This window comes from Pygoscelis adeliae, unplaced genomic scaffold (genome assembly GCF_000699105.1).
Source record: "Pygoscelis adeliae isolate BGI_AS28 unplaced genomic scaffold, ASM69910v1 Scaffold22, whole genome shotgun sequence".
Classification (NCBI taxonomy): Eukaryota; Metazoa; Chordata; class Aves; order Sphenisciformes; family Spheniscidae; genus Pygoscelis; species Pygoscelis adeliae.
In genome coordinates, this window is record NW_008824350.1 from 120,534 (window position 1) to 142,871 (window position 22,338).

General features: G+C 43.7%; 1 protein-coding gene across 1 annotated transcript in view; it reads left to right on the forward strand.

Moving 5' to 3' along the window:
- The window catches only part of TTC9 (tetratricopeptide repeat domain 9), a 48,445-nt gene that overhangs the window by 19,883 nt on the left and 6,224 nt on the right, over nucleotides 1-22,338 (forward strand). Inside the window, exon 3 of the mRNA XM_009319241.1 lies at nucleotides 21,902-22,084. Within this exon, the coding sequence (XP_009317516.1) occupies nucleotides 21,902-22,084 (183 nt within the window). The remainder of the gene's footprint in view (nucleotides 1-21,901; nucleotides 22,085-22,338) is intronic.

A 22,338-nucleotide genomic window follows, 5' to 3' on the forward strand; every position in this document is an offset into this window, starting at 1 on the left:
TGAACTGGCCCAGATCGCATGCTGCGTCTTTCCCGTAGCCCGAGATGTCCTTCAGTCCCTTCACCGCAGCTCCGGTTCTGGTGCCTGTAATTAACACTATTACAGAGAGAGAGGCTCCTTCTACCACATTTGATGTAAGAAAGGGGAAGGGTTTGGGCGCTGCTGCAATAGCTCCAAATAGTACTAGATATAAAAAGAATTTTTTGGCCTCTTAGTAATGAAAGTTGAAAGCAAATATAGCACTGGCTTTTCGCTAGCCGCCAGTCACCACTGTGGTCAGTAGACATTTGATCATCGCTCCCTTTGCTCCCTGCCATCTGTTTGGAAGTGCTGCAGGAAGATGGAGGGGAGGGGTGGGGGGTTTAACTACTTTGTAGTCTGATTCTGAAGTCCTTACAGAGACAGAACTCCTGTTGACTTCAAGGAGCTTTACCCAAGCAAGAACTGCAGGATCAGAGGTTATTTTTGGTCCCTAGCAGCGCATGGATTTTTTCTTTCCAAGCCTGAAAGCATCTCTAAAACAAAACCTTGTGCCTAGGTACATACAGGGAAGTGAGTGTTCATAACCTGGACAAGGTGCTCAAAATGACAACACTAGTAAAGCTCTGCTCTTTTCCAGAAGGGTGAAGGGTCACTCGTTACCCTTTATAGTCTCGGGGAAAAAATGGCGAAAATCAGGACCTTAGTGTGTCAGCTGTCACCATCGCTTGGCTTTTGGCTTTCTAGGCAGAGTTGGTGAGCTTTGTTTCCTGTTGTCTAGTGCTAAAAGAGATGCAGAATAAAGCAAATGGTTTGAAACACCAAGCCAGAATCTTCTCTTGTCTTAAATCCATGTCTGTTATACTCGATATGCCTTTTGGGATGTAATGGGGGGCACAATTTAGCCTTTCATCATGTTTTCAAATACTTGTCCTTCAAAAGCCTGTTGAAATCGCATAGAGGGAGAGGCAGGTGAGATTCCAGAGCGATACCATAATTGCAGAGCTGTAATTTTGTCTCTCTCCAAATTTCTGTTCACGGGTTTATTAAAATCCATTGTATTTGGCAAGGATCATTTAGATTGGCAGGGTTATACAAAGAGCCCATAATACTCTCAACAATATAGCTTGGCGAGTTCCTGGGCTTGAAAAAGTACTCACAGGAAATATCTCTGCTAGATACAAATGAGACGCGGTAGGTAGAAGGTAAAATGAAGTGGGAGGGAGGGATGCAATTTGCTTCTGTGGTGCTTTCTGCTGAGCACACAAGTTCCACTTGCTAGAAATGTGTCCGCTCCTGCTGACAGAGTTGTCCTGTATAATGGTCATTGTCCAGCTCATTTATTTACTGTTTGGGGTTTTTGCGGGGATTTTTTTTCACTGTTGGTTGTTTTTGGTCTTGTCAGCAGTGGCAATCAGACAGTGTGAGAAACGTGCTCCATCTTTAACCTAGATTTGAACAGATTTTTTTCTAAATTTAACCAGCGTGAACACAGGAGGAGATGAGTATAATTAACCCTGGAGTTGCAAGCAGTGCTTTTCCTGGGATAACCTCACAGCAGGTCAAGGTGTCATTTTGCACAGCCGGTTGTCACATGTTTTCAGTAGATGGCACGTACAGAGCATTTGTCTCAGAAATGCGTAGCTTCATGTGTGTCTGCTGCGCTGTCTGCAAGCAATTTTAAAGAAATGCCCTGCATGCTGGAGAGGGGAGTGTGCAGTTAAACTGGAATTGCAGTGTTGCTACTCCTAGCCCAGTCCCAGAGCTCCCATTCTAGCAGGAGGATCTGTGAATTCGTGTCTGAAGGGAAGGGAAGAGGGGGGAGGGACTTTCCCCAGAACTGTCATAATAATTAGTATACTTTTCTAATAGCAACTTCAAGAGGTGCAGCAGTGGGACTTCATTTTCTGAGTGTGGTGCAGCAGAAGCCGCCGGTTTCCTTACACAGTGAGCTCTAGCAGAGGCACCAGCGCATACTGTTAGCGTGGAAGTCACTGTTATTCGACATGGGGAGGAGAGGAGATGCAGGGAGTTTTGTTTCTGAGCACTGAATGGGTGCCTAGAGCTGTTTTTAAGATAAATAAATCTGCATAGTGCAGAGAGCATAACAGCAGTACATCTTAATTCTAGAGAAGGCAGTTTTTCACTTAGCTCTGATTTATACCCGATAGCATTAGCAGCTGTCATCTGAGTGTCCTTATTATCAAGTTCTTTTAGCACCTCCGCTTGCTCCCTAAGCTTAGCATTGAAGAAGCCCACCTTGCTTTTGCACTGTCATTTTTCATGTGGCCACCACACATCCACCTGTCAGAGATGTTTTGCATCACAAATATAAATGCACGCACACACAATTATTTGTTCAGATGCAGCGTACCAGCCAGAGGAGAGCATCAACCACAGCTAAATATGCACTTAGCCAAATAAGCAGGTGAGAAATATACACCCAAAGGGGATTTGGGGCAGTCTCATGGGTGAAGGCTGGGGTTGTTTGTTTTTTTTTTAATTCTTACTCACTGATTACGTGAGTAAGAACATGTGGGCAAACACTAAACTGTTGTCAGTGCCTGTACTGCCTTGCAGAATGTAAATTTAGGCACAAATGTGCACACAGATTCTTGTTTAGCTCTGCTTCTTTTGTAGAGCACCTTCGACAGGCAATTCTCATACTATGAGGTGTGATGGCCAACTCTTGTATTTAATCAGAGCCCCACAATATTCCCTGTGTTTTCTAAATTTCCGTGTTGTGGAGCTGTGTGGCACTCCCACAACCTAAATTATTTAGCCTGTTTCAAAGGATCCCAAATCTGCTGGTTTTTAAATTCTTGTGTTTTTTTTTTTTTTTATTTTAAATCAGCCTAGGATTTTCACCACTTGCCATTGGCAGTGCTGCTCACATTTCTTTCACTAAGCTACTAGCTGGGCTTCAGTTTAAGCTCCAAGAGTTTTGCCTTAAAGGGACTCCCCCTGACATCTGCAAAATCCAGGTCTGCCCCGTTCTTACACGGGCCTGCCGATACCCCTTCATTTTACCCCAAGCCTCTCTGATAAATGTCACCAGATGCAAGAGCAGCAGCACGGTCGAGGCTCCCAGAAGCTGCTAGGGTAGGCAAAGAAAAAGCCTACCGACCGCATACAGCCTCGTGGAATGAATGCAGGGCTGTAAGGCAAACAGTCCTTTCTTTATGACTCACTGACGGTCTCTGACCTTGAGGAAGTCACTTGACCTCTTTTTGCCTCTCTCAGCCCTATTGAAAAATAAAGAACGGGGACCACAATCTCATCCTGATGATGCGTTCAACTGAGTTTCCCCCAAGTCAGTGGTTCGTGTTCTTTTAAAAAAAGATGTACATATAAAGAATGCCTGCGGAAAAACAAACTGGCCAAATATCCCTCAGGTCTCAGTCTCCTTTCTACTCCTATAGCATCTTTGATCTAGAAGAAGCTTAAATGCTTTATGTACTGCGTGCAACCATTACTCTCATTAAACGCAATGATCACTTTATTCCAGCATTACTGCCTAAAAGTTTACAGGATCAAAAGGACTATGTCTGCTCTGCAGAGAGAAACAAGTCCTAGTCGTTCCAAAGCAGCAAAATGCTAAGGGTAAGCATAGTTTTAAGCTGTTCTGGTGAGGGAATGTTGCAGTGTGATAAGCAAACCTTTGTTGGTTTTCCTAAGCACGCAGAAATGCTAGAGCTAATCCTGGCAGGAGAAACGGAACCAGAGAGAGAACTGGGGACGAGGAGCGGTGCTGGGGGATCTGGGTTTCTAATCCTCCCTCTCTGTGCCAACCAGTTTTGTTATCTTCACCAAATCTTTTCATTCTTTGAACCTCAGTTTATCCATCTGCGTTTATGACCTCCTGGGAGTACAGGAAGGCTTTGTTAATTACATGAATGTAAATTAAGTGTAATGCATTTATATACCTGCTCAGGTATGTTTAGTTTAGTATGGGAGTCTCAGCAGGAGGGCACACATACCTGCACACAGTATTACAAAATGTAGCCATCCAAGATAAGTCTCAGCCTGTATAATGAGGTTTGGCCTCCTACGCTGGCAGAAATGTGCACCGGTACCATTCATGACTATGCGAAGGTCATAGCGACAGGCCCACAAAACGTGGCACTTCTAGCAGCGTAGGAACCTCCTAGCACCCTCGGGCTCCAGACAGGGATGTGGGTACTGCTCCCAGCTGTCACCAGTTGCACAGACGTTGGTGAGTAGTCCCACTGAGAAATCCAAGTAAAAACACTTATAACACTTAATCCAAGTAAACATATAACTAAACACGAGAAAAGCTGGTAAAACTTGTCTCCACTGACCACCCACTAGGACTCCTCACAAGGAGTGTCTGCTAAAATCCCATCCCAGTATATAGCGTTAACAAGTACAGCCTCTACCAGGACACATGGTGTTGTGGGTGTTAAAGCAGTCTTGGATTGTTGCTTGATGTGAAGCTTTTTTTTATGTGCTCCATCAACAAAAAAATACCCTCTGTAAGGGTGCCATGCAATGGGAAAGAGAGACAGCAGCAAACAGAGCAGGATGTGGTCTGCGCTTTCACTGATTGAGGTGGGAATTTCCCGACACTCTTGGTTTAGTTAAGTCTATTCAGCCAGAGTGCATGGGAATATCATGTTTTACAGGCCTGATGCAATTACTGCTCCAGGTAGGTGCAATTGCAGCAGAGAATAAACACAGATGACCATGTGCGTTTTTTTAGTGATAGGCCCAAACCCTGACATGTATTTAAGAAAGAAGTGGGATTTGAAACCATTGTCACGAATTTCTCTTTAGAAATACTCTGTATTTACCTATTCCCTTTTATTTTGGAGGACAAAATTCTCCCTGTTCAGGGAGGAGTTTCTTGTGCATTGAGAGGATGGGATGGAAATACATCCAGATGCTGGGGGAGGGCGGGAGGGAGGAAGAGAAAGGATGGCAAGCTGCCTCCAAACTTGGTTTAAGTGATACATGTCTGATAGCATCTCTCTTGGTGAGGCAGGAGATGCATTTTCCTCTATATATGTCACTGTTCTTCCCAAGCCTTTTTGAAACTTGAGGGTCTGGTGGAGTCTTTTTGCAGCCACTTCTACCACATGTGTAATTCCCTTTGCATGAGGAGAAGCCTGTCCCAGCTGACTTGTCACCATTTTCCTGAAACAGAGAGTATTGGGAAAGTATAGAGCCCGTTGCCAGAATGCCCCGAGGAGCTGCAGTCTTGGTGAGCTGAGATCCGTCCAAGTCTAGCTACAGCTCACCATGGGAGATGAAGCAGGAGATGTCAAAAATCAAAAAGCTTCCTCAAGAACAGAGTGGTGGTTAATTTGTTTACCTAAAGAGTACTGGTTGTTCTCCACCTTGAGAACACTGTTATGTTTTCTGAGAGTTCTGTAGTAGCACGTCCTGCCAGCTTTACTCCATTGTCTTCTGAAATGCTGTCCTGGAGTTTCCTCCAGCGAAAGTCCCGCAATGAGTCACAGCCTCTTACACCTCCACACGTTTCCATCAGTGCTGTGCTGAAGATGGTTCAGCTGGTTCAATAAAACCTGGTGTCAAAATCAAAACTGGTTCCCAGTCTATTGCTAAATACACCCATGAGCTCCATGGTTACCTCCTTTTCTGAGAGCTGGGCCACCTCTGCAGGGTTTAGCAGGTGGAGCATCCTTCTCTTCCTCCTGTTCACTTAGGCTCAGACCCAGAAATTTCTAACCCAACTCCAGACCTGTTTCTCCAACCTTTCTCCTAGAACTGCTTATCAGTTCAGCAGCACATCCCCAGTTCCTCATCAGTGTCCTCTGAGCAGTGCAACTGATACTTCAAGAATGGAGCGTCATCAGAAGTTTTCACATTAGGATTTTAGGATGAGATCTAATGCACACCTGATAAAGGAGGTGGCTGTGAGGAAAGGAACAGTAAAAATAAACAGTATAAATAAAAGGGGAGGTCTAAATGTTGCCAGATCCCAATTTCTTCTTGACATCGTGCCATCTCAAAGAAAATAACATACAAAGGACTATGAGGAAGCAAAATGGAGAAAGGGAGAAAATACATAATGAAGTTTTGAGAAAATTTACAGGCTATTTATTTTCTTCTTTGTTCTCTCACTTCATGGATGAAAGACTGATACAGAAGGAAGACAACTGTTTATTAATGTTGTTTTCCGCTTACTCAGGCAACCATACCAGTGACTAATACTGAGGGTTGAAAATGCTTTGAAAAATAGTCAATGTTAACTATCATTAACTAGAAAGTTGTTACTAATGGCTGCTCAGGAATCTGTCTCCTTTTGTTCATTCCTGCACTGCATCTTGGATGGGAAACAGTGAGCTTAGGACATTGATCGATGAATGCAGGTAAATCTTGTGGTGGCGTGGAGCGTTACTATTCTGTTCTCTTTAACAAAAGTTGTAGAGTCAGTGCAGTTTCTGGAAGCTTTGCTGGAATTGCTGAAGGTAGCTTCAGCTGGGGCACACTCACTTGTGTGAGGCTGGGAGGTGGTGGTAGGACACTGTAGCTTGCCCTGTTCTTATACGCTGGCCTAGGTATTGGTGACCATTGAAGGTGGGGTTGGAGTAGAAAGTCTGTCTCAGTATAGCCATTCGGAGTTCAGGACACTGCTAGAAACAATACTAAGACAATTCATGGAACTGAATTAGGCACAGTCACGTTTTCTCTCTGTGATAACCCATGGCAGAAGCGACAGCTGGGAGCAATGATCTTTAGCTGTCATAGCTTGACGTGCCAGAGCTCATCTGTTACTATCCATAGGCAATAGCTAATGTCATGATCTTTGCTTCAAAATCCACTCCATTCTCCCCACTCTCCAAAATTCTTAACACGCCATTGCCCTGAGGCTCATAGGCTGGATAGCACCATCTGCTTCTCCTTGGCTTTGTCCTGTGTACCCAGTTCTCCCATCACGTTTCTCAGCTCAGGACTCAGGGCTCTTACGCAGTCCGTGCCTTTCCCCCTTTGAATTCTTCTACTTGCTCTCCCAGTTGCAGTGCAGCCATGTCAGACTTTTTGACCTCTCAGACAAAGTTTTGTCCCTTTCCAGGCTTCCCCCATCTCTGTTCTGCCAGTGAGGTCCTCTCATCCCCTTTGTTATCATACTCTGCCCCACAGCACCTTGGTGCACCCGATTCCTTTGAGCTGATTTTGCCTGTGGTATATTAGTTCAGGATGGACCTTCTCTCCCTTCCTGGCTCTCCTCAAGGCCCATCTCTGCTGTGACACCTACAGGAAGCCAGTCATTTGGTGCTGGTTAGCTATTTATGTATAATAAGGAGGAGCACCTCTCCACAACAGTGTGTACACGTGCAAGCATGTGACTATATTCCATATCTTCACATCCTTTGTCATTCACCTTTATAGATTACCAACTGTTCTGATCAGGGGCATGAATTTTAACACATGCTTGTCCTGTGTAGCCATGATCACAGCTTTGCCTGTCACAGAAGCACGTCCTCATCTTTAATGCCCTAGGCTGTGTAAATCACCACCCCAGAATGGTTCTGCAACAGCCTCCCAAAAGGAGTCGGGAAAAAGCAGTCTCGTGCTGTTTGCAACTCTAGCAGTTGTGGATCTACTTGCCAAAGAACCCAGAATTGCCTGACAAGTCCTGTGTCCCAAGCTCCTGACTTTGTCATGACATCTCAGTCCTATTCACTCATATGTACCATCGACAAAGCAGGAACTGCAAGTCTGTACGTGCCCCTAGGTGGAGAGAGCAACCATCCTTAGGCTGCTGCATAAGCCTTTCAGGATGCAGGACACCGATCGCTGGTTGCAAGGCTACAGCGTTTTTCCTTCTCCAATACATCCACATTTGACAAGTCAAATCCCTGCCCTACTAAAGCGAATACTTTCCTAGCCACTGTTCAGTATTCCCTTTCTTTCTTTAATAGGAGCACTGCCCATTGCATTTACTTGCTGCCAGTTTAGGGGGCTGTCATGTAGATTGTTCTGCATCAATGGCAACAGCAACTCCTTTCATATCAGAGTGGCAGGCAGCAAAACTCTGCTAATCTAGCCGTCAATCTAGTTGCCTGGGAGCTGCTGGAAAGGAGCAGCTGGGTCAGCCAGCAAAGAGCCACCAAACTAGTTTTCCTCAAATTTTGATTCCAAAGCTCCTGTGATGCCCTGATTACAACTGTCAGTTTTCATGCCTCTGGTGTTACTCTGGCCCGGCCACATCAAGGACATCTAAACAGCTCATTTCCTACTTGAGGAAACTCAAGTGAAGTATCTACCTTGCTATAAGTCATCTTATTCTGTAAAGCAAGAGGGTTCAGGGCCCTCTTCGTAGAACCTAATCAGGCAGTGGTGGAAATTTGCTTCCTGTCTGATGCGTCTGTAAGGCTTAGCCTAACATGCGAAGACTGACTTCAGATCAGCCCAGTTGGATGCTGCTTATCTTAGGTCTTTTCCAACTTGAAAGGCTTAGCTCTTGACTCCAGGCAGCAGAGCTGTTTACTGCTATCTGAAGCAGATGGAGGGGAGAATACAAAACAAGCAGTGGGGTATCTTTGCCCTGCACATTCCCCAGTGTAGTGTGTGGGAGAGGAAATTTACTCCTGGAAGCAAATTAAAAGCAGAGGAAGTGTCTGGAACTTGAAAATTTATGTCAGACCTTTAGTGCTTCCTTTGGTTATTCCTGGGCTGATGTGACTAACAAACATCTACCTCCGGTGTGCTGTGCTATCCCTACAGTCACCATCTAATTCACAAATTCACTCCGATATGAAAAGCATCTTCATCATATAAAGAACGGTCTTTCCACCAACTGCAGGGAAGATGCTGTGAGAATTCCTCTGCTCCACTTCTGCGCCTAGAGAGGAAAAGGGCAGAAAGATTTATGTTTCATCCACTCTTTCAGAGAATAAATGGGCCCCATAGAACGACCATAGTCTCTCCCGAACAGGAGCTGCCCCAGGATATCATCACCCTACCCAGTTGATCTTGCAGAAGCAGAACGATGAGGAGTCTGTCATGATGCTCTGGAAAACCACCATAAGTCAGCCCTAGCCATTGCTCTGCAAAGGCACCTTTTTTCTTGTCTAGTGCTTCAAAAAGAATCAAATCAGAATCTCTGCCCCATGTCTGTAGCAATGATTCTCTCATCAAACAGTGTGGTGCAAAGTTAAGCCTCAACTCTTTTAGTCACCGTATTTTTTTAATACTAGCATAATTCAAATCCTAGATTACTATCCTCTTAAATGCTTTGCAGTGATTAATTGCTTAAGACATGGTAGTGTGTTCAAGTTGCAAGGAGACAGAGCAGCATAAGATCCTCACCTATATTGGAAGTACAAAGAAAATGTATTCATTTTCCTTTATACAATCTCTAACTACTGTGATGGAGCTCAAACTAAGGCAGCTCAAGAGCTTTGCTCATGGGGTGGGGGGGTCAATTAAATTAATAGATTAATACAAAATAATTTTTAAAACCCAGGGCTGATTAACTTGGAGTACAGTGCCAGAAGGTATCATAGAGTTAAAGAACCTAATAAGGTTAGAAAAGAAGGCTTAGACACATAACTAATCAGAACATTCACTGCTGTATTAGATAGGATAAAAACTGTAAAGCAAATACTACATTTTCATGCTTGAGAACCACTGCTAGCTGGTTTGGATTTATGAATAAAATTCTCCGAGATTTTTGTGTCCCTGTCCATGGCCATGTCACATAAATGACTGCCATCCTGTGATCAGCTAGCATATTCACATCTTTCTCCTCTTTGGTTGTTTCCAGCTCATGAGCTCACAAATTCTACCAGAAGTTCCTATCAGTCCCAAAGAGCATGGTCTTAAATTTTTTATTATCAACTTCCATCCCAAATAAATTTACTGCTGTCCACCAGGTTATGTAGTTCTTTTTATATGACATTGTCATCCTCATCCCTTTTAACAGTACCTTCCAACTTCACACTGTCAGTAGGGCACTCCTACCTCAGGGGCATTAACAAAAACACTAAACAAGCTCAATTCTGAAATTAATTCCTGAGGTATTCTACTAGTGGTCTCTATTTACAGACCAATATGCTCGTCAGCAGAACCCATTTCAGCTTCTTTAGCCGCCACATAATTCTTACACTCTATCTTCATCTTCCCCAGCTTAACCAAAAAGGCACAGTCAAGACAGAGGCTTGTATTACTGGCCTGATCCAGTACAATGATTTGGGTGTCCCTGGTGCCTGGAAACAAGCTCCCTACTTGGGGTGGAAGTTATCTTCCACGTATTCCAAATCGGGCACACACTCCTACCTCGTTCCTCCACTGCCAGCAATGCGTTGCAAAGACATGGTTTATGAAGGGTTTGGGAATGATCTGAGATCTTTGCCTGAAGCGCTTTGCCACAGTTTATATTAAAGAGAAGACATCTTATTAGAGTGCTGGTTTGTATGCTCCTGCACAGTTCAAACCCTGACTTTGTCAAGCAAATAATATACTGAATCATCCCTCTGGTCTTTAGTTTATTCATTTTCAGCCTGATTTCCAAAGGAAATGAGTCATAAGCAAGTATGTTTTCTGTGGTCTGCCTGTCAGTCCCCTGTCAATAACTTTCAAACCTGTTGGCCAGCTAGATTTGATGGAGGGACAGATGTCTTAACGGTACTAAGTTTATACGGTACGAATGGAGAGCAGGGAAGAGGCAAGGACACTAGGGGCCCAACTACACAAAAGGGTAATGCTTAAGCTCACTTTACATCGTCTGTCAAAGCTCAGCCAGGTGACACAACCTGACACAGCCAGGGTTAGTTGGCTCTGTTGCTGACAAACCACTCTTCTGTGTAAGTTTTAGTGCGTTTTTAAGGAAAATAAGGTTTCAAGAGCTTTGTTTTATACCCCTCTCTCTCTCTGCAATTAGTTAGAAAACAGTTGACTCGGGCGTCATCTGCCTCTTTGATTCTGTCAGTTTTTCTCCTCTCCATCCCTCCCACAGAGGCCATAAAGGTTTCTGTCTGTTTTAAAATGGAAAGGCTTTGGGCTACACTGGACCTGGATAAAACACGTGAATGGGTTATTATTTTAATGAAGGAAATGTTCCTCCCCATTTGACCTCTCCATCTTGCCAGATGAGTTTTTTCAGCTAGGGAGAGTTCAAGGAAAAACCAAAAGCCTTTCAGTCCCTATCAATTACACATGGCATGAATACACAAGGAGGTGGCCCCAGAGACAGCCTACTCTCCACCCCTTAGCGGACTCTGCAATTGTCAGCTCTTTCACGTGTCCTGGGAGGTGAACTGTGAGCCACCACAGGGCACAGCACACAGATGTTAGGCAGCCACGTCATCCTGCCCTGTTTGTGGTACAGGATAAAGTGCTAGCTTTCATCCCAAATTGAGCGTGCTGCAGTAAGCCAGGCTTGAGGCAATCGTGGCATGCACAACTGTCAGTGACTTCATTTGAGAGCCTTCAAGCTGTTCCAGCTGCATTTCACAGTACTGCTGTCAGCTGTTTGAACCACTATGAGCAAAGGATGCTTTACACTTCAGTAGAGAAGGCAGCTTGAAATCCATCACTTCCTCCAAAGCATCTCCCTACTTACAGAAATCCCTTCCTTGTCTCAGACGGGTTTAAAAAAAAGAAAAAACCCACCATTCCATTACGACCTTAACTTCACTGTATAATATACTCTGGTAAGAATCATAAAATATTTGATAGCACATGTTAGAGCTGGACTACGGTTGAACTCCAGGCACTTAACCAGATGATTGTCACCATCTGATGTTGCTGATCTCTGATAAAATTCTATGTACTTTCCCCTTGTGAAAACGACTCAAGAGACCAGATTCCTCCAGCGGGTGACAACAGCAACAGGAGGCCAGAGGAGGAAAGGGTACAATGTAGAGAGGTGCCATAGTGAGAGACTAAGGCAACACAAGGTGAACAAAAGCAAACAGCAAGGAAGGTGCAGTGGAATAAGTAGCAACTGGAACAGTTGATCTGAAGGCCAAACATATCTAAAGTCATATTGAGTGGACCAGACTGGACTAGCTGAGTACTGATCTTAAAAGGTAAAGACAGGTCAAAGATTACTAGATAAATATAAAGTCAGAGAGGAAGAAACCTCCAGGGGATTTAACATGGCAGATCAAGAAAAACAGCCTTGGCAAAAACAAACAGAAGGGACTTCCACCTCTTCTAACGTGGCTGGCAGGAGGAGCTAGTACTTATGGATATTATAGAATCAAAATGATCTAGTAGTTAAAAGCTGACTGAAGCTCTTGCTCTACCAGAGCTTTGCCAGGACTTTACTCCTGCCTCTCCTGGCTGGGAAGATCAAAGGCATGGAGATTAGAAGATGCAATATGAAGATCATCTCCACCTTAAGCTCTTTATTTTGGTAGAACAAAGAGTTGCTGGTACACAACTGGGGACAGATTTTGGCTTCAGAAAACAATTCTTGTTTGCTTGACATCTAGGTTTTAACTACTTCTTTAGTACTACCATAGCTAAGAATTTTCAGTAAGCCTCTGGTTTTGATTTGAAGGACCAGTAACTACACGAACTGGTAGGTCAAAATACTCTTTCAAAACAGAAGCTATGAGGATCAGATGAAAAGTTTGATGAAATTCCTTGCTTTTCAAAGCTTTGGCCCTTTGAAGGAAAACTGCAGTATTAGATCACTGGGTTTGTGACAAAAAGAAGCATAAATCACCACAAACTTGCCTTAAAGTAGCTTAAGAATCATTTAGAAATAATGAACACTTCTAAAGAACTGCACTCTTGAAAATTAGAAAAGTCTGAAATATGGGAACATAAACACACAGCAAAGGCAGAAATCATTCATGCCTGCTCTTACTTAAGTGCTTACATATTCACATGTCTGGCTGGGATGTTGCTCTGACATCCTCCAACAGCACCTTCTGATAGGAATTAGCACTAAATGGCAGTTGTCAAGATGAGCTGAGGACCGTTCATGCTCCAAGTGTTAATAGGGCAACAACGGAACTGCAGAGCTGAACAGCAATTCAAGTCTTCTACCCGTACCCATGCGTGGTAGAAGGGCACAGATAAGACATATCCCAGGGAACGTTTGCTTAAGCTGTTCTTAAACACTTCCAAAACTAGGATCCTTCACAACTTCTCCAAGCAGTCCCTTTCAATGCTTCACTCTCTTCACTTCTAGAAAGTTCTTCCTAGCTGAAATGTAAGCCCTCTTCTTACTTCCCGAGTACAAGAACAGATTGTATCCTGGTTATACCCTTCTTTGCATTACAAGTTTGGTTTTTTTTCTTGTACATATATAAACACTGTTACCCTATCTTCCCTCACAGTCTTCTCGAGGGCTTATATTCTGTCTTCTCTGGACCACTTGTTATTGTTAGGGTCCTTCTGTGGATTACATCCACATTTTCTTTCAAGATTGGCATCCAAAATGAGACACAGTACTCTCACGTCTTGCAAACTGCTTCTTTTCATACATGCTGGTGTGCATTTTTCTTCATTAACAGTATAGTATAGCCTTGGTGACTTTAGCTGGTGATCCACTTCACTCCCTAGATCCTTTTCAGCAGAATTGCTCTCCAAACAACTGTTTCCCTGCTGTACTTACACAGTGGGTTTTTTCCTGCCTAATTGTAGGACCTTTCACTTGCCCCTGGTGAATTGCATCCTAGTTTTATCAGGACACCGCCAGTTTGTGGGGATCCTTTGGAATTCTACCCCCGTCTTCCAACATACGCCAGCTCCTCACATCTTGGTGTTATCTGCAAATTGACAAGGCAGTCTGCAGTCTGTCATTTAGGTCTTTATTGACAATACTAAATACCATGGGGCCTAGGACAGATCAGTGCAGAACCCTGCGTAATATTGTCTTTCACTTTGTTAACAGAGTTAAGTCTATTAATTTAGACTATTCTCCTTCAATTTGCTTAAGAAAATGTCACTAGAATTTGTCATTTGACTAATGTAAAAGCCAAGATATGTAACATCTACTGTTTCTCCTTTATCTTCAAGATTGATCACTCTATCGCAGACTGAAGTTAAACTGATTTGTTCTGACAGCTCACATTAGCAGTTTCTTACCTCCTTGTTATCAGCCCTGTGCACTCCAAGGGATGGCAATAGGCAGAGTCCTAGGGTGGGCTGCCAGCCACAAAAAGCCTGACACACAGGCTCAGCAGCTCCTTTGAGAACTACTAGATGCCTCTTAACATGCGTGATGGTGGAAGCATCAGCATACTTCAGTCACTACTACTGTCTCTCTCTCCTAGAAGAGCTAATTGGAACTGTGAAGTCAGGGTCTTTCTTCTGGAAGAGGTATGAAGAATGCAAGAACAGCAGAGAACTGAAGGAGACCATGCTATGTATTGGGAGGAAGGCATGGCCAAGAAGGCAGGATGGGAAGAAGGGGAGGGCGGCTTGGAAGAGGTGGCTTTCTTTGGGCTCTCCAAACATTTGTGGATCTACACCTCATTTAGCATTAATCCCTCCCTACAGAGAGAGACAACCTGTCATACGGTTTGGATTTTAATTTTCCACACGTTTCCCCGCAAGTAGAAACATACGGGCATATTTAGGCCTTTTTGGTACCTGGAGAGGAATGAATGAGAGTCACTGGCTGGAAAGTTGTACTGTCGTTCTGATATTCCCTTTTCATCCCATTAAGGTTGTCCGGGAACTAGGAGTCAGCTGATCAGGTTATTGCCAGACATTATCAAGCTGTCTATAATTAGCTTTTTATTGGTAAGAAGCCAGAAAATCCTCTTTGTTTGCAAGCTTGGACCATAGAGAAAGAAAAGAAATATTTTATGGGAGAGATTGTTTGGAAACTGCATATCCTAATTAGTGTCTCAGCCTTGTAGTGAAACTGCATGCGGCATTTGTCTGAAAAAAAGAAAAAAAGATGCTTTAAACATCCTCTTTTGAGGAGAGCTGGGTTCCATTCTTGAAAGGCGCAGCACACATGGAGCTCAGTGCAGATATGGATGCTATACCACCTCTGCTCTGTTCCCTTGGTGTGGGCTTCTTACATTCCCACACGTTATATGGCTCTTTTTAGTGCCAATCTGGATTGAAAATTTAACACAGGTTAAAACATAGGTTAAAAATTGGGCTGTGCCATCCACATGTAACCTGTGCAGTATGCACACTCAGGATCAATAACTTCAGCTTCAGAGAAATTTGGATAAGCATTCCAGTAGTCCAGATCTTCTTATGATGTACGTTAAAATTACAGTAGTTTAAGTCCAAGGTGACTTTTAGAAATTCTAAGATAACCCTTTGCATTTTCAGCATCATCTTACAAAACATTTTACCTGATTCATTTTAGAAGTTAATAATTTAAATTACTAACATATGGCTGAAATTTTCAATGTCATGTAGTAATGGTATCCCCTTTAATTCCTCCAGTGGATGCCATAAGTTCCCTGTGCTCGTTGTAAACACCATTTACACAGACTGCAGCACACAGAGATTAGTGATACATCCATTAGTGGGATGTTTAGAAGATCACAGTCTATTCCAAGGCAAACATTTTTCCTTTTTTTCCTCCTGGTTTGGTGGTTTTTTGGTGGTTTTTTTTTTTGTTATATCCCAATAATTTTTCTTCTCAAACACTTAAATCAAACCAAAACTTATCACTATCATGTTTTCTCTTTCCTGAGGGAGAGCATCACCGTGAAGGATGCCAAGCCTTCTGAAGTAACAGAAGTACAAGACTCTCCTAGTCTGCCCTATTATTTTGAGTCTTAAAGAGTTACGAGAACAAAGCCTGTTCAGTGATATATAAAGATCTTAATCAAATGTCTGAATAAAACCCTGAAGCAGTTATATGAAAGCATCGATCATGTGTTTTCCAAAGTAGAACCAGAGCAAGAATATGCACCATCTTCCCACGATCTAAACAGATTTTAAGTGAGCTGCTGGCTGCTATACTTAGGGCGAGTTCATATCAGAAAGCAAAGTATTTTGCAGAGTTTAATTGTGGTTATTTTTGGGAATGACACTGTCAGTTTGTGAACTACACATTGAGTTTGTAGTGGTTGGAGTACCTAGCACTTACTAAGATGTAATAATCCACATAGGCTGTTAAACTCCAGTGGTAGAATCAAGTAAATACAGTAAAGAGGGAATATCTACTTCAGGTTTAAGCAGTAATGGGATTAGCTACTTCTCTCTGCTTTGCAACCAAACAAATCAATATAGGCTGTTTGTTTTTTTTTTTTTAAACCACTGGTTGTCTGGAACAGTCTCGTTAGCCTTGTCCACCTCACAGTAAACTCCTCAGTGAAAGTGGGCCAAATGCACTAATACATTTTTGGAAGGCAAATCTAATATCCCCTAGATTTTTAGTCTAAGGGGTGGAAAGCAAAGGTCGTTTGGATGCAGACCCTTTTGCATGGGTATATGAGAGTGGTTCAACGACATGACTTACTGTTAGCTCTTGCATAGGACACCTGCTCTAGTCTCCAGGGAATATTTGCAAGGGTTAGCTTTAAGCACTGCAGGTTAGTATCCCTTGGTGAGTATACTCAACAGAGAAAAAGGTGATTCAGAGCAGGAAAAAAAAAAGAGCAGTAATGGGATTGTGGTTAAGTGATCGGCTAGAGGAGCTGCTCTCATACACACCTAGGGAGACTAGTTTCCTCTGCTTGGATTTCACTGCTGTAAATGCTCCTCTTGGTCCTCAGGCTAGCTGCACTGTGTCTTTATGTCCTTAGCACCTTGTCCCACACTCTTAACTCCACTTCTCCCCCTAGAATTTGCCCCCTCGATAGACCTCAACTCCCCACTCATACATCCCTTTCACCACCCCAACAGTTCTGTGCCTCTGTCCTCATGTGTGTTTCAGCCCCGGCCTCCTCCCCTTGCAAACTTCTGTCTCCCTGTCCTTCTGTCATAACTAAGACAACCCCACTCAGCTTGGTTTCCACTTTCTGCTCTTCTTTCTTCCTGTAACCAGTGAGCCAATAAGAAAATTTTCTTGCTCTCTCAGTTTACAAATCCCCGCTTTTTCCTAGATTGGATTGTGCCCAGGGTGGACCAAATATTCAATGGATTTGGGTACCAAATTCTAAGGCATCTCTACTTAGAGTACTGTATGCAGTACTATAGTGGTTTTATTTTCAGAAGGTTATCAGTTGGCCAGCTATAGATTACCCCGGGGATAACAGAAGGCACCTGCTTGACACAAATATCTGCCAGATTTCAGTTTGCAAAGCCAAACGATGAGAGGGCATGAGACAAATCCCAAGAGATAGTCACCAGAGATCTTTAACAAGGGAAAAATAAGATATGTTTCCCTAGTCTGTTTTTCAAAAATACCTGAACAGTCTTGGCTGACATTTTCCAAAAGCAGACATCGAAGGCAGACGTTACACATGGAATATTTTAGTCCAAAAACTTAAAGACCAACAAAAGTTATAAGGAGCTGACTCTCTCCTACACTGGAAGGCACAAGGCAGTCTTAAAAAAAGGCAGCGCTACCAGCTTACCTGGGTGATAGCAAACTGCAAACAAGACAGGCGTTTGTGAAATACGAACTTGCAACCCAAGATATTCCTGTAGGGCAGGGGCATTTTCGTCTCCCAGAACAATAGCAAATGGAATTCCTGTTATGACTAACACAACATGCTGAGCCCAAGGAACATGCCACGGGGTAAGGATATTCTAATGTTGTTTGCACAGTAATTTGGCTCACTCTTAAGTGTTCTCTAACACGGATAGATCTTGAGCCTTGCCTACAGCGGGAATTTAGCCACTGCTATAAACTGTGTCCGGAGGATTGTTCTGGCGTGCAGATTTACCCTTTGGGGAAAATTGCCAGGTAGGCAAGGCTCTTGATATTATTGTTCAAAATCTCCATGTTAAAACCCGTACATCCTACTTCCAGACTTAGTTCTTAGCTCAGCCAAAATTAGAAGCCAGAAGTTCAGGCCAAACCGAGCTATTTGCATAACCTGCAGAGGTATTCACACAGAAGGGGTTTCTCTAGTAAGATGCTAACTGACAGCACAACTGAACTTCATTTTGAGGGCTCAGAGAACAGCTATAAAAGTGAGGAAAGCTGAAGAATACGTTTTTTTTTAGTAAGAGACTCCAGGCACTTCTTTATGCAGGCTATTAAAGAGAAGGTGAAGGAGTGACTTGATCGGAGTCTCAGAGTACCAATGCAATAAGCAAACACAAAATTTTCAGGCTAGCAAACGTGTGGCTAGTTACTGCACCAGTGGCTAGTAACTGCAGCTAAACAAAATATCAGTATAGAAACGTAGTGACATTTCTTAAACAATGAAAGTAATTAACCTTTGGGAGAAAAAGGGCTGTCATGGATCCTTTCTCACTGGCACCTGTAAAACGTAGATATCGTCCTGAAAGATACTCTGGAATTCAAAATTAATTCAGGATGCAATAAAGTAGAATCGAAAACCCTCAACTGCCAGTATTCTAGTTACAACTTCCCACCATTGCTAACCACAGCTACTGGTAAAGGTTAAAGGTGTAGATGTATTTTGGCTCTACATGTGCTTTAATCTTTGTTTTGCCTAACCTTGTGCTGAGCAGGACCACACAAATTAGCTCTAACAGTACAGTTATCTACTGGTACCAGATCTGTACTGCACCTCTCAAATTGTTGCAACTTATGGAACTGGCTGGCATAGATTGAGTCCACAAATTGAAACTTAGAAATTTAGGCTTAACACTCCTCTTATGAGGAAAAAGAGCCAAACTTCCTATTTCCTTGCTTAAACATCAACAGTCAGTTGGGAAGCGTGATGGACAGGGCCCCTCCATTGGAGCTAATAGGATTAACTTTCTGCCCCTCCCCATAGCACATTTCCCCCCGTAGTTTCAAAACGGCTTATTTTACGGCAGACAGGGACTCTTCATCACCATGTGACATACAAGGTTTTAAAAATTAGGAGTTACTTATTGCTTAAGCTGACACAATAAATCAGCTGCCAAACTGAGGGTGATAACCAAGTATATAATGGGTAACGGTCGCATGCTGCGGGGAAGCAGGACACCCCTACATTCTGAGCTGGAGAGATGTAGCCACCGGATGCTGTATTACAATGACAACGAGACCTGCAGGGAATGGGTGACTATGGGTTTGCATCTGCAAGTAAAGGGCACCCTTCTAATCGCCAAAGAGCAACTAGAGATGGTGCTGTGCAGGATCAAGCCCATTCAGTTTCAAGAAAGCAAGAAGAGGAGGAGGAGCTGCATAAACCTCTTGATACGGTCTCTTTGAGTGAGCCCTGTTCCTCAGAAGGATTCACTGGGGGCCTATTATGAATCGAGAAGGAGGGTGATGAAGTGTTTGATATGGTAAACAAACACTCCCAGCCAGAGATGCACATGTCTGTTTAGGAAAGCAACACGTTCTCAAAACAATTCTCCCCTGACTGAATTAGGTAGGAAGTGCAAGGATTCCATGTCTCTTCCATTTCTTAAAGCTGAATTACTGACAGCCTCAATATTTGCATGGAATCACAATCCATTAAGATCATTTCAGTCCACGAAGAACTGAAAGCACGCACCTCTAAATATTTATAAGGGAGATCCTCCCTCCAGGTTCATTTCCAACAGCCGCTTCCAATGCTGGCTCTCCAAATGGCCAACTCTTCCAGCAGAACTGTTTCCTGCACATCCATCTGCCTGCTTTGTTCGGATAAACACGCGCCTCTCCTGCTAGCCATGTGGTACTGACTTCTCTCTGCTGCGTGCACAGTTAATGGGGATGCCCTGCAGAACCTTTACCGTGAGTGTGAGTCACAGAGAGAACCCAGCTGGATATCTGGAAGCCCATTTGGGTTTATGAATTAGCAGGATGTGGGAGACTCTTCTTTTAAACCAATCCGTGAAGCAAGTCCAATATGGAGTTACTGAGTTAATATACATGAATAGACTGCCCGACATTTTTCACAGTCATTTCTATGACTCTAACTGGAAACACCAAGTGGTAAAAGAACAGAGAGACTGAAATCCACCCGCCCCCCAGCTGCTCTGAAAGGCAGTTTCACAGAACGTGAAAGGCTGGATCACATGGCAGCGTGCAGAAAACTACTGCCACTGCTCTACATGCTACTGGTCAGCAGATAAACAAAGCAATCCCATTTCCAGGGCTGTGAAGCCAGCAGTAAATTTACACAGCCATCTTTTTAATAGCTCTGAAGAATAAAGGAAAACAAAGCACAGTCATTTCAAGCTCCGTTAGAAACAGAGAGAAAAAAAATCAATGTTTGACAAATAGGAAGGGACAAATTCTGGATGAGGAAATGCTACTAAGCTTTTGGAAACATATGTGTTTTTTAACTGGCGATCAAATAGTGAGCGACCAGATGCCTGTGAAATACCTATGCACTTTAATGGCAGGAGCTGTTAAAATATATGGAGAGTCCATCATTAAGGCAAATGGGACAAAGCTCTCGTTAGTAATTACTGCGTTACTCAACCAAATGTAGCAGCAGTGGTGCTAGTTCTGCAGTCCTTGCTCAACACATCTGTACCATCAATTCTCTACTGGTAAAAGCCTGTTTATGATTGTTCCCAGTTAGCTATTTAAGCTTTAAAGATGTACTTGGGTTAGGAACGTATTCTGTCCATGTTAACTGATCATAGACCCGGACTAATTTAGGTTGGAAGGAATCTCTGGAGGTCATCTAGCCAACCTCCTGCTCATGAAATGTAAAGTGAGATACAGAGAGGGTGCAGGGCTTACTCTAGGGGCGCAGGGGAAGGGGATCAAGAAATGTATCATATTCCTGACCCAGCATCATACCCTCTCAGCTGCAGGCTGCAGTTACCACGCAAAAAATGAAGTCTGGCTGTTCATTGGTGACACCTGAACTGTGACAACTTGGATTTCCAGGAGCAGTGAGTCTCCTTGCCAGAGACACACTGAGTAACACCATCTGCCATGGGAAATTTCTCTCCATGCCCTGGCACTTGACACTGCCAGCCTCTGAACTGATCTTTGCAGCAGCATCCTGCCTGCCTTCCCCAAATCGTGTCATTCCCAAAGTTGCCTCGGGTTGCAGCACCAGGTGGGACAGCACAACTTTCTTCATTTTCCCAAAGACTGTGACTGCACCATGTCCTATTCTTGTCAGTGTTCCCCAAACCATTCTTAATGCCCAATATGCCTAATGAAGTTTATCCCATCAGAGTAAGCACTACAGTAAGCCACGAACAGGGCTGTAAAGCATGCCTCAAAGATCTCCTCCTTCCCTCTTTATTTCACTCCTAGTTGTGGGAAACTCACTATGGGGATTTCCCGTAGGAATTCAGTAGAACTGACCTCTCGGGATGAACTTGTGTTGCAATACTTTTTGCAGAAAGCACACAGCCTAGCACATTTGTTCCCTGTAGTACAGCTCCAGGTCTCTCTGGTTTGCTAGCAGCACATTCCAACAGAGCAGAGCCCCTTGTTGTTTCCTATAGCAAAACTCCATACAGGACCTCCTGGATAAAAGGCAATTACATATTATTTGTAAATCTAACAGCCTTGGATTAACCCAAATACAAAATTTGATCCAATTTAGTCCCTTTTTTTCCTTGTCAGATAACTGTTTGACTGCCTTTTTGTACTTTCCTGAGCTCCAGCCCTCAGTCTGAGAAGCTATTTTACTACAAACGAAGCCAGTTGCTGCTACGAGACCGTACGGCGTTCCCGCTCTGCGGAGGGGTGTTTATGTTCTTGCTGTCTCCCCCCAGCCCCCTGGAGCAAACACAATCTCTTCACTTTGCAATGCCAAAAATAGAAGCGCTGGTATTTAAATTGTGAACAATCGAGTTTGGCAAACAATCCGTATGACTGCACCCTTTCTGAATCACGGGACTGAGTCATTTCCCTCACCTAAGCTGCTCTCTTCCCCCGTGCAGATTGCAGGAGCAGGGAGAAGTACGGCACTAATGTTCTCCTGTCTGTGTGTCTTCCCACCCCCCGCATCCCCGTCCCCTGCAGCCTGCCTGCTCCAGGCCGAGCTGGTGAATTACGAGCGAGTCAAGGAGTACTGCCTCAAAGTGCTTCAGAAAGAAGGCGAGAACTTCAAGGCGCTCTATCGATCAGGAGTGGCATTTTACCACCTGGGTGACTTCAACAAGGCTCTCTACTACCTGAAAGAGGCAAGATCCCGCCAGCCGACAGGTATGGGGGGAAGCGGGGACATGGCTTTGCACTGAGCGTTTTTGCATTTCTTTTCATGAGACTTAGTCTGTCCCTGACTTGATTGCGTTGATTTCCACAGGGATGAGCATGACTCACGGTATCCTTTGCCATACTCCCCTTCAAGCACTCTCTCGTACTGCAGCAAGGTTGCAGTGCCCAGAGATTAACCACTGCCGAGGCTGCAGCACAACCTGGAAGATAACAGTATTGCTGGAATGCTGTCTGTGTGGAGG